This window comes from Peromyscus leucopus, chromosome 3 (genome assembly GCF_004664715.2).
Source record: "Peromyscus leucopus breed LL Stock chromosome 3, UCI_PerLeu_2.1, whole genome shotgun sequence".
Lineage (NCBI taxonomy): Eukaryota > Metazoa > Chordata > Mammalia > Rodentia > Cricetidae > Peromyscus > Peromyscus leucopus.
This window is the reverse complement of record NC_051065.1, coordinates 18,225,059-18,238,675: the sequence shown is the minus strand read 5'-3', so window position 1 is coordinate 18,238,675 and position 13,617 is coordinate 18,225,059. Positions and strand designations below refer to the sequence as shown.

General features: G+C 42.1%; 1 protein-coding gene across 1 annotated transcript in view; it reads right to left on the bottom strand.

The window, feature by feature from the left end:
• Col28a1 (collagen type XXVIII alpha 1 chain) overlaps positions 1–13,617 on the bottom strand; it is a 164,140-nt gene that overhangs the window by 23,707 nt on the left and 126,816 nt on the right. Inside the window, exons 28-30 of the mRNA XM_028869847.2 lie at positions 2,022–2,090; positions 1,472–1,552; positions 1,346–1,381 (exon numbers count right to left, since the gene is read on the bottom strand). Of these exons, the coding sequence (XP_028725680.1) occupies positions 1,346–1,381; positions 1,472–1,552; positions 2,022–2,090 (186 nt within the window). The remainder of the gene's footprint in view (positions 1–1,345; positions 1,382–1,471; positions 1,553–2,021; positions 2,091–13,617) is intronic.

Below are 13,617 nucleotides of genomic sequence, written 5' to 3'. Positions count from 1 at the left end.
TCATGCGCATGCACGCGCACATACACACACGCACAACATGAAAGTTTGAGGGGCATCTTCTTGGGAAAAGGGGATTCAGCTGAACGAGCAGGGGATAAGAGAGGGTAAAAGCGGTGGAAATTACTGAAATCCACTATAGATTTTACAGAGCAGCCAAGGCTGAATGAATTCACAACAGCAAAGACAAACCCTTGCCCTGAATACTACCACATATCATTTTGTCTCCTCTGGACTACCACATTCCCCTCAATCTTCTTTTAGCAAAATATTGATCACATGGTAGATGAACTCTTTTTGTCTCTTTCTCCCAAATTCAGGCTCATAATCTCTTATTTCCACAGACTCCTATTTTCATAGTGCATATCCATAAGTCTGACCACAGTAAATACCCAAGGAATGTTGGAGAAATGAATATGCAAATGTCTAGATGAAGGAAAATAGTTCTGTCCCACCCCCATGTCAGAACAACAAGGCAGAGATCAAGCCATGAGAAATGCTCCCTCCACCATTTACACAGAATCCCGTCTTTGCTACTGTTGGCAGGTAACTGCTGCACGAATGTAGGCATCTTTGGGGGTCTGATTGGTGGTGGGGGACAAGAGAAAGAAGCTGTTGTCATGACCAGACAGACTCCCTTCCCTTCCCTTTCCGATTTTCCTGCCGCTATATGTAGGATCAGCATTCCCAGCTGATAATTGGACAAAAAAGAAGAAAGAAAAAGAACTAAATGTCCCCTTCTCTAATCTCCAGGAGAGGAAGTGCTTTCTAATCAGAAAGGAAGAGTCTGAATTTGCTATGAAAATTCTAGAACCTTTCCACCCATTAGAATTTAAAGAATCATCTTCTTGTTGTTTTTAATAGAGTGGAAAAGAGTAGAAAAAGTTTGTAGACATTCAACAAATCTGTAAATTTGGCCATATGTATAATCCCAGCTTTGAGATAACTAGCCTATGGCACTTCCTTAAGGAACTAGCTCAAGAAAAAAGAGCCCCTACCCTGAAGTGAGAAAAGCCACAGGAAATAAAAGCTCATTGGCCTGTGGACTTCTGCTAAGCAGATCACTCCCTTACTACCAATAATAGCAACCTGATCATTTCTACCAGAAGCCAAAAGGGAGCATTCCTATGCCTTCACATGGAGCTGTGCACGGCTCCCTAGTGTGATTTCTCCCCTCATCCAGACTAAATTACCTCCTGCGCCACGTCAACACTGGCCTGGCAGCAAACACTATCATTTAAACAGAACAAACCAACATCCAAAACATTCATAATTCTAGAGCTACAACATGAATGTAATAGTTCCATAAGCATGGACCCCTCAACTTCCCTCCAGGATAGATACTCACCGTAAGTCCCAGGTCTCCTTTTGGTCCTTGTAAGCCCTACTTAGGGGAAAAAAGAGTAACATTCAGAATAGGCTAGACCAGCTGATAATATAAAGCTGGAGCGAGGCTTGAAAAACCACATCTTGCCTGTTCTCCTGGAGATCCGGGCTCTCCAATTTCCCCCTTTTCACCTTTCTTCCCCACATCGCCCCGTTCTCCATGGTCTCCCTGTATAAAATATGGTTAAAAGATAAACTCACATCATGAGCATTAAAGCCAAATAAGGAAAAAAAAATCCTACCATTTGATTTGTTGCAACTAAACCCCCCTTACAGACTTAGAGTTCTTATTGACATAAATACACATAGGGAGAAAAATCATTTACACTTAAGAGGAAATGAGACACCTTCTGATCAGCTCCTTGCCTTCAGGAAACTCAACTGTTGTATAATTTACCAGGTTCCCGAGGTTTCTGTGTCTCCTACATGTCTCATAAAGATTTATTCTTTTATTGGCTGCCTTTGAAGAATGGGGGAAAATACATGGTAAGTAGAAAAGCTGCGGCATTTGGATTCTGTGGCAGATGACTTTTTTAGTGTGGTGAGAGGGGCAGGAAGCATGAGATCTCTGTCAAAATCAAGGCTAAGCAATTGAGACCATGTGCCTAAGCATTTCCATCAAATTCTGATTCACTTACCTTCTGGCCAGGGAGGCCATGGCCCACTGTGCCCTTTGAGCCTGGAAAACCTTGAGGTCCTTGCTCCCCCTATGTGAGAAATAAGAAAGAGGTGTTCTTATTAATTCCCCAGAATAACTCAGAATGTTTAGGGAGTTAGAAACTAACTTGCAGCTTCTGAACCACATCACAGCATTACCCAATTTTGAGGGATGATATAAAAATAAATATAGATACAGATATATATAGATAGATTTCTTGGTTTGCTAGCATTCCTGTGGTATAGACACCTGTCTTGACTGATCTAAAGCTATGGGTGTTAGGATTCTGCCACTCCAGGTATATGACCACACATGCGCAGAGAGGGGTCTTACGTCTTACGTCATCAGTGCGCTGCGGTGATTGTGCAAATGCGCAAAGCACAGTCATGCAACCAGCGCATGCGTGGTATAGCTCTGTAAGTCCACCTGCACATGTACAGGGGAATCCTTAAAAAGCAGACACAGACTCCTCCCTCCTCTTCTCCCCCCCCCCACCCCTGCACTTGTCTCTGCCCTAGGCCTGGCCACACTCTCTTATGTCCCCCCACCCCCTTCCTCCTAACAAAGCTCTGATACTGGGTTTTGTTGTGCCTCTGACCTTTCCTCTTACGGCAACCAGTGCCACATATTTTTTAAAATTAACAATGGACACATGTGCTTGTTCACAAATAGCTAATGTTTCACTTTATCTTTGTATTTTCCTATATTTATAATATGCTAAAAGCACTTATTAATAATGGGGAGAAAAAGAAAACATTTTCCTCCAATCAAGGATAAGGATCGATCTGTTTATATAATTACTATAACCTGTTAGTTCCATCTTTGGTTGTTTATAGCAACAGGCAGGGCTTGATTTTGGCTCTCCCCCGCACGTCTTAATTCCCTCTCTTGCACAAAACACAACGAGGGCAAAAACAACATCATGGTATAGAATATGAAACAGCAATAATCACTAATAAATCACAAAGTCACAGTAACTGTGCTGCTAAGAAATCTATCCCAAATCCTTACTGAAGTCTGGAGCAGGAGATTTGTCTGTGGCAAAGTACGAAAGATACTGGAGTGGCAGAGCTGACTTCCCTTCATCATACACTCAGAAGTTCCCTAGCCAACCCCAGAACGCCAGTGGGTACAATAAAAATTCTAACCCTAGTCCCAACCTCACACTAGCTTCAAGAGAATCATGGGTGAAGGGAGAGATAAATGTCTGTTCTGCCATGAGTCAATTTCTCACAGCACAGTGTGACTGAACTCTAGGAGTTCCTTTGTATCTGAATAGATTGCAAGCATTGGCTCCTAAATTCAAGACACAAAGCAAGTTCCTTAGAATGGCCAAATTTGAGAAGTTGTTCCGTAAATGTCTTTTCATCTTGGTGTCCTTGAGCCAAGTCTAATGTTCTGACATAGCAAGCCTAGCAGGAAGGACTGTAAACTCCAGACACATCTACGAGATGACTCACCCTCAAGAAGCTGTTGTCCACTTTCGGCTTGGTAGAAGTTACTGATATTGTTTATTCAGTTTGAAATCAAAAGTGATTCTCTTTTCCCACTAGGAAATCTGGAAATACTGAGAGGCCCAGAACTCTGCATGGAAACTGGTGCCAGCTAAATAACACATGTGTCATGATAAAGAGTAGGCAGAAATGTAAAGAAAACAGAACAACCTCACACTTACCAGAAAACAGGCTCCAGTAGGCATGGATCCCAGCCTTATCTAGAGTTTAGAAGGGTCTGCCTCACTACAGACTGGGTGGCCAGTCCATAGAGAGGTATGAAGGATCCTGAGGAAACAACTGCCTGAAATTCTACTACCCTTTATTTTAGTTAAAAAGTAAACAATCCACATATTACATGTATAGTCTTAAGAAAGATGTCTCAGGGAAGGTCACGGTGTAAATTTGCTTCCTCTGATATTTTGTGGAAGTGAATGAGGGCATCTTCATTCAATGAGATATTTGGTAAAAAAGGAAGCTTTGGATTGAGGCAATGCCTCAGACTACTGGTGCTGAGTACTTGTGCTGAGGAGTCCAGAAGGACTCTTGGTCATGTACAAGGGAGACAAAAAGTTCATGGCAGAACTTTCAAAGGAATCCAATGGTTAGCTTTGTCCCTATCCCAAAGGAGGATGGATAGTAAAAAACACAGTGATACCATGATGTAATGGAGAATTACCACTGAGAAGTCCACATTTAGAGTGGCTTGGGAGGATCTCCATACCTGTTTATCAATTATGCAGAATATTTGTTTCTTAGGCAATATTTCAGATCTCTACAGCACATATTACAAAAATATCCAATAAAGGTTTATGACTAGCTGCCTTTAAGAAGTGATGCAATTTCCCAACAAAGTGAAAAGCCATATCCTGAGGAAAATCACTGAGAAGGCATCTTTCAAGAGGTAACTGGATGTCCAGGAGCCTACACCAAAATGCTTTCTAATGTAAACATTCTATTTATAGTTGTTAATGAAGGAAGCTGGGCCTCTGTAACATAAAGGATTTTCTTCCTTTGTAACCATTAGCTTTCCTTCAAAACACTTGAGGGTTTCCTAAAACTTTCAGAGTAGATCAGCTGGCTAAAAGCCTTTATTAGGTAAGCCCATGCTTAGTTTAGCAGAGGTGAATGTTCCTTAATCAGGTTTCCTTCTATGGCTCAGCAAAGTGGTAAAGAATGATTTCACTCTAGATTAGAAAGAATGTCAGAAAGGTTGTATCTATTGGAAAATATAATTAAATACACCTTTCAAACTGAACTTCTCAACCACTGTACCCTATACTCCATTTCTAAGTATGGCCTGCTAAAAGTGGGATAGATTTAGCTTTCAATAATTGATTATTTTATAGAAAAGAAATTTACAAGAGTAATGTGCAACAATCTGAATCTTTTAATTGTTCGTATTACTAGTAAGAAAGAAAATAATTGCTATTCTTTCTAAATGTTTTATTGGGCATAGGGAGAACAAATCAAATTCATAGATGCTCAAAAAAGTGTAAAATGGACTTCTGGCTTTTACTCAGAGTATAGAACATGAAAAATAAATCATTCTTAAAGCAACAAGATGTTTACATTATGAAACATTTCAGGGTAGGCTCCTGGACATCCAGTGACCAAGGTAGTAATTGACTTCTCAGTGATTTTCCCTCAGGATATGGCTTTTCACTTTGCTGGGAAATTGAGTAACTCTTAAAGGCAGTTAGTCATAAGCCTTTATTGGACATCTTTTGTAATATCTGCTGTAGAAATATGAAATATTGCCTAAGAAACAATTAGTCTACATAATTGTTAGAAAGGTATGGAACTCCTCAAAGACCTCTTTGTATAAGTGAAGTCACAACTCTTTTGTAGACTGTTATGGGCCTGTAGTTGTGGGACAACCACTGCTCAACATCTTAGGAAACACTGGATCCCTAAGAAGCGCCAGGACCTCAGCACACCCTCCCCTGATGGAAATACCAGATGCTATGTATAATCTGGCAAGTAGGACTCAGATAAAATTCTGAACCTGTTCCTAACAGCCAATGTGGCTGCTGTGAGATGATGGGACGCTGGGGCTACAGGCAGAAGGGGAGATCACCCCTACCCCCAGGCTGCTCTGCTGGGACCCACCAGAGCTCAGAAGAAAGACATGCAAGCAGGAAGGCTGGGCAGGAGTGACAGGCGGGAGGCTGGGGACAGCTCCCTGTGGTACAGGCCTGGAAGTAAAGCCCCCTCCTACTGCCTCATTCTGTCCAAGATGCTGCAACAAAACACTGGGGTGTTGGGGAATATTATTTGAAGGTCTGTTACTTTTGTTTATGTTGCATTTGTTTAACTCTGTGAAGCTGTGTTACTGTGCCCGTCTAAAACACCTGATGGTCTAATAAAGAACTGAACCGCCAATAGCAAGGCAGGAGAAAGGATAGGTGTGGCTGATAGGCAGAGAGAATATATAGGAGAAGAAATCTGGGAAGAGGGGAGATAAAGTAATCAGAGACAGAGGAGGACTCCAGGGGCCAGCCACCCAGCTACACAGCAAGCCACAGGGTAAAGGTAAGATTTACAGAAGTAAGAAAAAGGAAAAGCCCAGAGGCAAAAGGTAGTCAGGGTAATTTAAAGTTAAGAAAAACTGGCTAGAAGCAAGCCAAGCTAAGGCTGAGCATTCATAAATAAGAAAAAGGTTTTGTGTATTTATTTGGTAGCTGGGTGGCAGGCCCTTGCCAAGAAGAGCCAAAACAACCAAAAACTGGGGGATAGCAGGCCCACACACGGAACTACCCATTTCTTACTGTTCTGGATGTTTAGAAGCCCAAGATTCGGACAGGGGAGGAGGCATTGTCTATGAGGACCATTGTCTGGTTCACAGATGGTATCTTCTGGCTGCATCTTCACATGTGGAAGGGACAAAGCAGCTCTCTGGACCTATTCTGAGGACACGAGTTCATTTGTGAGAGCCCCACCCTCTTGACTTAATCACATCCCCAAGGCTGTGCCTCCCAATAACATCACCTTGAGAGTGAGGCTCTCAGCATAGGGATTGTGAGTGGACAGAAATGTGCAAACCCTATCTATCACCCAGGGAAAGGCATAGCACTCCCTATGGGGAAAGGTCATCTAAGGAAAGGACAACCAACATCCTTACCTCTTAGGCAAAGGTGATGACTCATTATGGTGATATTTTATTTGTGCTGAAATGTGATTTTATTTGTATGTTAATAAATAAAGTTGCCTGGGGATCAGAGCTAAAAGCAAGCCATTTAGCAGAAGTCTGGTGGTGGTGGCACAGGCCCTTAATCCGATCACATGGCAGGCAGAGTCTATGCGTAGTCAAGGACACAGTCAAGCAGTGACCCTAACCTTTAATCCCAGTTCAAACCATAGAGACCTGGAGGTCTGTATAGACAGTCAGTGACAAGGAAATCATGTGGTTGGGTTTAGAGCCAATGAGAAGGTAGAACAGAAAGGCAATAAAAAGACAGGTCACACAGGAGAAGGTCTCTCTCGGGGGAAGGATGGCAGCAGGTGGTAAGCTAAAGGCTATTGGCTAGTGCTCTGATCTCTTGGGCTTTTAACTCTGTATTTGGCTTTGTGTTTCTTATTTAATAAGAACGTTTAGAATTTCATCTACAGCTCATAGCAGTTGGAGGAAGGAAACAGACTAAAACCCACAGCAAGGAATCTTAGGAGCAGGCATTAAAGCTGCCCTATCGCTTGGGGCCAGGAACGCATGCTCAGCCCAGGATGGCAGGAGCCACCTGTGCAGAGAACTGGTATGAATTTTGATGCGTATAAATAATTTCCCACTAAATAATGAAAGTAAAAGTCCTTTAAAACTGGAAAGAATTGGAGTCAGAGAGCTGGTTCAGTGGTTAAAGCAGTGGTGGCTCTTGCAGAGGACCTGGGTTTGATTCCCAGCACCTCCATGGTGGCTCACAGCCATCTGTCACTCCCGTTCCAGGGATCCATCGCCCTCTTCTCTGCAGGCACCAGACACACACACACACACGGTATGCATGCCACAAAACATCCATAAACACAATTTTTTAATTAAAAAGAATGGAACATTTGACAAAATTTTAATTATGTATGTAGGTTAAACTGTGTGATACCAACAATAATTTTCCGATATTTACCATTGTGCTATATTGCATAAGAGAATGTGCTTGTTTGTAACAAAAAATACTGAAGTATTTAAGAGAAAAAGTAAAAATACCATATCTTCAATATACTATCAAATGTTTCATTAAAAAATAACGTGACTCTGTATACACACATGCACATATACTTTGACTTTTCAAATTTGGTGATATTAACATTTAGCAGCTCCAGATAAAGGGCCTATAGGAAGTCTTTATGCTATACTTGCAATTTGCTTAAATGTGCAATGATTTCAAAATAAAGATTAGAGATCAGTGTATGAAAGGAATAAATGAGAGAATAAACAAACACACAATGGTGTCATCTGTCCTCATTGGAGCAGCTGAGCCCACAGGCTACCTGGAGTCTGAGAACTCACATGTTAAGTAAACACCAGAAGCTACAACAGAGTCCAACATGTGGATTCCATGTGTTATGTGTGTGCACAGATGAGTGTGCATGTGAGTACACCTGGTATGGAAACCAGAGTGCCATTCCTCAGGTGCGCTATGCATGCTTTTTGTCCAAATCTCTCTTTAGCCTGGTGGTAGACAATGAGGCCAGGCTAGCTGGCCAGGGAGTCCCAGGGAGCCTTTGTCTCTGCCTCTCGGCACTGGGAGTCAAACCCAGGTCATGGTGCTCACAGGCAAACATTTTGTCCACTCATCCACCTCTCTAGCCTGCAGTATGAACTACTTCAGGGTAGTTCTGCTCTTTGAACTGTGGAGGCTTTGACCATTGCTAAACCCTTTTAGAGCGCCCAGGATTCACATTTACATAACCTTCGGTTCAGCGTTTGAAACAAGCACTAGCATTGTCCCAGGTGAACACAATCAGTTTATACAGCAGTGTGGTTACCACCCACCAGATTAGGACTTCCACCTCAGCAACATGTAAACGTTAACAGAAGCGGGACACCAGGCTACGATTCACCACAGGGGCTCTCTGACTACCACTGCCCCTTCCTGCTGGAGTTCATGCCTCCCGAGTTTTCTCTGTTACCTCGTAGGGAACAACAATGTTAATTTATAGAACAGAGATTTTTATTTCTGAGAAGAGATATGAGTTTCATATTTAGAAACAGTAACTAAGAAGCCCATGATTAAAGGGAAAATGTACTAAGCCGTTCTGAAATGTTGGCTCCGGCCTGCTGCCTCACTGAAGTTGAAAGGCAAGAGAAAAAACAACCTGCACACAGGCTCTATTCGGTGGAAGCATGAACCATCTCGGTTTTATTTTTATCTTTACATCCTTGTCATTTTACTGTAGAGCTCTCCTCCGAGGCATTTTCTATCACTTGCTAAAGGAGAGAGGGCTAAAATCAATAAGGCAAACCAGAGCCAGAAATTCTAGTTCAAACAAAAACTTCTCTGACAAGAGGGTAGCCTTGTCTGAGCACCCCAGAGACCTGGTTACACGGTGCAAACAGATGGAGGACTGAGCTAACATTCAGCTGTGGGTCAACCGGGACCTTTGCAGCTCTCGGCCTATGCAATTGTGCAACCATATGAAGCAGTGTAAACCTCAATATTTTGTAATGGTCCTACAGTATCTCAGGATTTCTTTTGTAAATGTCATTCTGCACTGTGTCTCTGTTCTACATTGCCTCTCCCTTTTCTGATCACACTATTACTAATAAGAACTTGGCAGAGGCACTTGAAAGTCTTGAAAGTGGAGAATGAAAACTTTCTGCCAGCTGGAATAAAGAAGGTGGTATTGTGTTAAGATGTTGACTTAGTGGGTGAACGGTACAGTTAATCAGACCAATGACCAGCCTGAACAGTCTGCCAGTGTTTTGCCCGCAAGCCAGAAACCGCTTTGTACTTCTTTGTGGGCACAGCTAGATCACAAGAAGGAAAATTTCCATTTTTATTGACCTCTGTCGTACATTAAATTGTACATGTCAATAGAAGGTGCTTGTCTAGGGGCTTCTCGAAACCAGATTGGTCTGCTATTTGGGCATTGATTTCCTGAGAGTCCTGATCATAACACTCTGCTGCCGTATGTAGCAACTGCAATTTATTGTTTCCCTATGAGCAAAGAGCAAATTTACGTTTCTGTGTAATTTCTTAATAGTCCTGTGAGCAAATACATAGGTGATAAAAGTCAGGCTCTAACAATTCTCTCAAGCGACCATGGATTATGTCTGATTTTGCAATAGTTTCAACAGTAATTCTGTTTCCCAAATTCAAGCTGACAGCCCCTCCAAACAAAGGCTCCACTGCTTTCACTCCTCTGTTCCAGCTTGGCACCGAGTAGAAGCCCGGGCAATTCTTCCCTCTCTTACCTGATAATCAACTGCTTCCAGTTCCTTAAAATCCCATCCCCGGTGGCACTGCATTCCTCTAACTGAATGTCCCATTTTGATATGTTAACACTCTTTAATGGGGACCCAGACAGCCTAATGCTTGTTTGATAAAGTAGTCCATTTGCTTAGGAGGAGAATCAATGAGTAAGTTACATGCTATCAGGCAAGCATTTGTTGGAGCAGAGCCCCAGAGCTTCTGGTACTGGGCCAGATTATATTATCCCAATAGGCTGAATGGAACAAAAACATGGCTTCATTATATTTGATTTCCATTCAAATGGTGATCTAGTTGCAATTGTGTTTAGTGAGAGACAAGAAAATCATTCACAGATTCAATGGTTGACAATCCAACACCTTTACTATGTGTATTTATTTCTTTATTCTTCATGATCCCAGTGTACAGCCAAGAAATGTCAGCCACATACAGCGTGAGTTTTCAGAACAGCTCCCATGGAAACTTCCAAGTGCTGGACCATGAGACTGCAGACATTAATACTGATGGCTGTATCTTTTCCTAGGGCTGCCATAATGAATTACCACAAATGTAGAGGATTAAAACACTACCCATCTATTATCTCACTATTCCAGGAGTGAGAAATCTAAAACCAGTTTCCAAGGTGTAGACAGAACAAGTTTTCTCTAGAGGCTATGAGGATAAAATATGCTGCATTTATTCTTTCAACTTCTAGTGCCTTCCTCCTTCTACGGGTTTCTCCATTCCCCTCTACTCCAGGCTATTTCTAGCAACACATCCCTTCTACCACGGTCTGTCTCCTTCTGCCTGCCTCTTGCTTGAGACTTCCTCTGGGGTCCACCCAGATTAACTTGGAACAACTCCTCTCCCCCCATTCCTAGTTTCCTTCTGCCATAAAGTAATAAATCCACATTCCACAGATGAGGAACGGACATCTGCATGATTCAGGGTTCAGCCTACCATAGTGACTTGTATCTTATTGCTATAAAACCAATGGAATATGGTTACCATGTTATCTGTAATTAACCTTACTATATTTCCCTTTGGTTAATATCACTAGTATGTGAATATGCAAGTTAACTCAGTTTACACTTTAGGATGTGGAGTTAAAAATTTTATATAACACTTAAAATATCTAATCGTGTGCTGTATAATGACATTTTGTTCAACAAGCAGCCATGTGTATCCAGCTGTGGTCCCAGGAGATTGTAAGAGAGATGAAAAACTCCCTTTGCTTCCTGCCGTCCTGGTGACATGTGCAGCCTGATCACCACTCATACCTCTGTGGTGATGCAAACGTGACACAGCCAGTCATCTAAAAGTAGAGAGCATCCAAAAGGAGAGGAGAGAGAGTGCGAGGTGGGTTGGATCAAAAGAGAGAACATGCATGCATGCATGAAATTCTCAAAAATAAAAATTTTCAGAATCAAAAGTAGAGCACACTCTGGGTCTGAATGGACATCTCAGTCAACAAGACGCCTGCTGTGGCAAGCGTAAGATCTGGGTTTGGATTCTCAGCACCCACATTTGAAAAGTCAGGCATAATAGTGTGTGTCTATAACTCTAACACTAAGGGTTAGAATGTGTGGAGATATGTGGACCCTTGAAGCCCAGTGGCCAGTTAATCTGATCAAAACAACGAGCTTCTGGTTTGGCAAGAGGCCCTATCTCCTAAAGTTAGAGAACAATCAAGGAAAGACATGTGACATCATTGTCATGCTTACACACACACACACACACACACACACACACACATACATACACACCATACCACACTGTGCATACACACAAACTATAGCACATGCAGCTAGGTATGGTGCCATGCTTGATGATAAATATATGATGCTTTCTTACATACTAATGGTCCTATATTCAATCATTGCATTAGAGCATGCTCCAACATGACTGTAACATGACTATGAAATAGTACCGTATGCTGTTTGGGTAGGAAACTCACAGATGTATGTTTTCTACATCTCTTGATCGCATCAAGAGGCCATGACAAATGGTGGACCTATACCATCTGGATTTGTGCAAGGACACTCCACAATGCACACACAAGGATGAGATCACCTCACGGCATCTCTTAGAACAGATCCTCCTTGTTAGGTAAAGCATGACTACATCGTAGCTCATAATCCACACTTGAAGACATGTGTTTCAACTAGTACCACATGGATTTGCTCCAGAGGGATATCAAAAATGCACTTTACCCTAGGACAGGGCAAGGTGTACTGACTGGAATGCTGTATAGGTACATGTCTCTCACTTCAAAGGAACATGAGAGTCAGGTGATTAAGATACAAAATTGGAACTCTGACTAGTCTTTCACTGCATGTGTTTTTGTTCTTACTTTTTAATAAAGAGCTAGACTTCACAGTAGGATTCTATCTGAAACCTTCTTTCACTGAAGCATGCCTTGAGATGGCAGACTTATCCAGGAAGAAGCACATCATGTCTATGAACCTCTAAATATCAGAAACCAATAGACAGTCAACGAAAAGAATGAACTATTATAACTATATAAACTGGCATCACAAAACTTACAATACACATAGACAAATATCCTCACCTCGATGACACTGCGCTCCACTAGTCATTTGGCTGAAGCTTTGGTCTTGACTTCCAGTTTCTAAGTATAACCACCAGCAGATGAGGAAGGGGTTGAGGAAGCAGCAGACGAGCATTTGTAAAGAATCCCAGAACAGTCAGGACACTTAGCTTGGCTGGTTGATTGCTTCCTGGACCCACACTCACTGTCATGGGTTTCTATTTGATTGGCAGAATTTAGTCTCATTTTCTAATAATAAAGTTGTTCTTAGTTTAAATCCTAGCACTAAATATATTGGCAGGTCATAGTAAAAAAGCACCATAGCTTTGAAGGGTTTTGCCAGCTGGTCTCGGTTGCATACATCAATTTGTCTTGCCCTTCTGTCTAGATCTCTCTATATAAACCTGCCAAATTTCATGACTATCTTAGCTAACATTCAAATATAATTGTACCAAAATGATAAACACAAAGAGACGAGTGGGCTTAATAGGAGTTGGCTATGCTGGGGCAAGAATATCTGCCACAGCCCCTTTGCTGGCCATCTATAGTTTCTTGGTTCCCTGCCCTGAGTCTCTAGAAGATCACATATTTTGCTGTTTGGTTCCTTTTAAAGATTTCTTTTAATTATGTGCATGCATGTGTATGCAGGTGGCCATGGAGGCTAGAGGCAGGCATTGGATCTCCTAGAGCTGGAGTTACCAGTAGCTGTGAACCTGCTGCCAGGGTTTCTGGGAAGCAAACTCAGATCCTCTGCAGAAACATTGCATACTCTTAACTACTGAGCTGGCTACCTCGCCAACCCTGGTCGTGTGGTTTAGATGACTCCATCATTTCCTCTGGTGTCCCTTGTGTTCTCAGGATAGACGTGTACCAGGTTCCTTTCTTATTATTATCCCGAGAATCTTGTCTACATCTGTGACTTTACTAGTGACCCTATAAAGCCAAGCTCCAGTTCTCTAGTCTCTATAATCATTATTATCTCAAACTCCTGGCTTAACTTCCTGTCTACTTTCAAGAGTTTTCCATAAGATAGCCACTGAAGAACCAAATCTATCAAAAACAGAAAGCCTACTCTGTCATGTTTTCTGTCCCTCATAAACTCACCCCTTAGACTCTCAGGATTGCTGATTC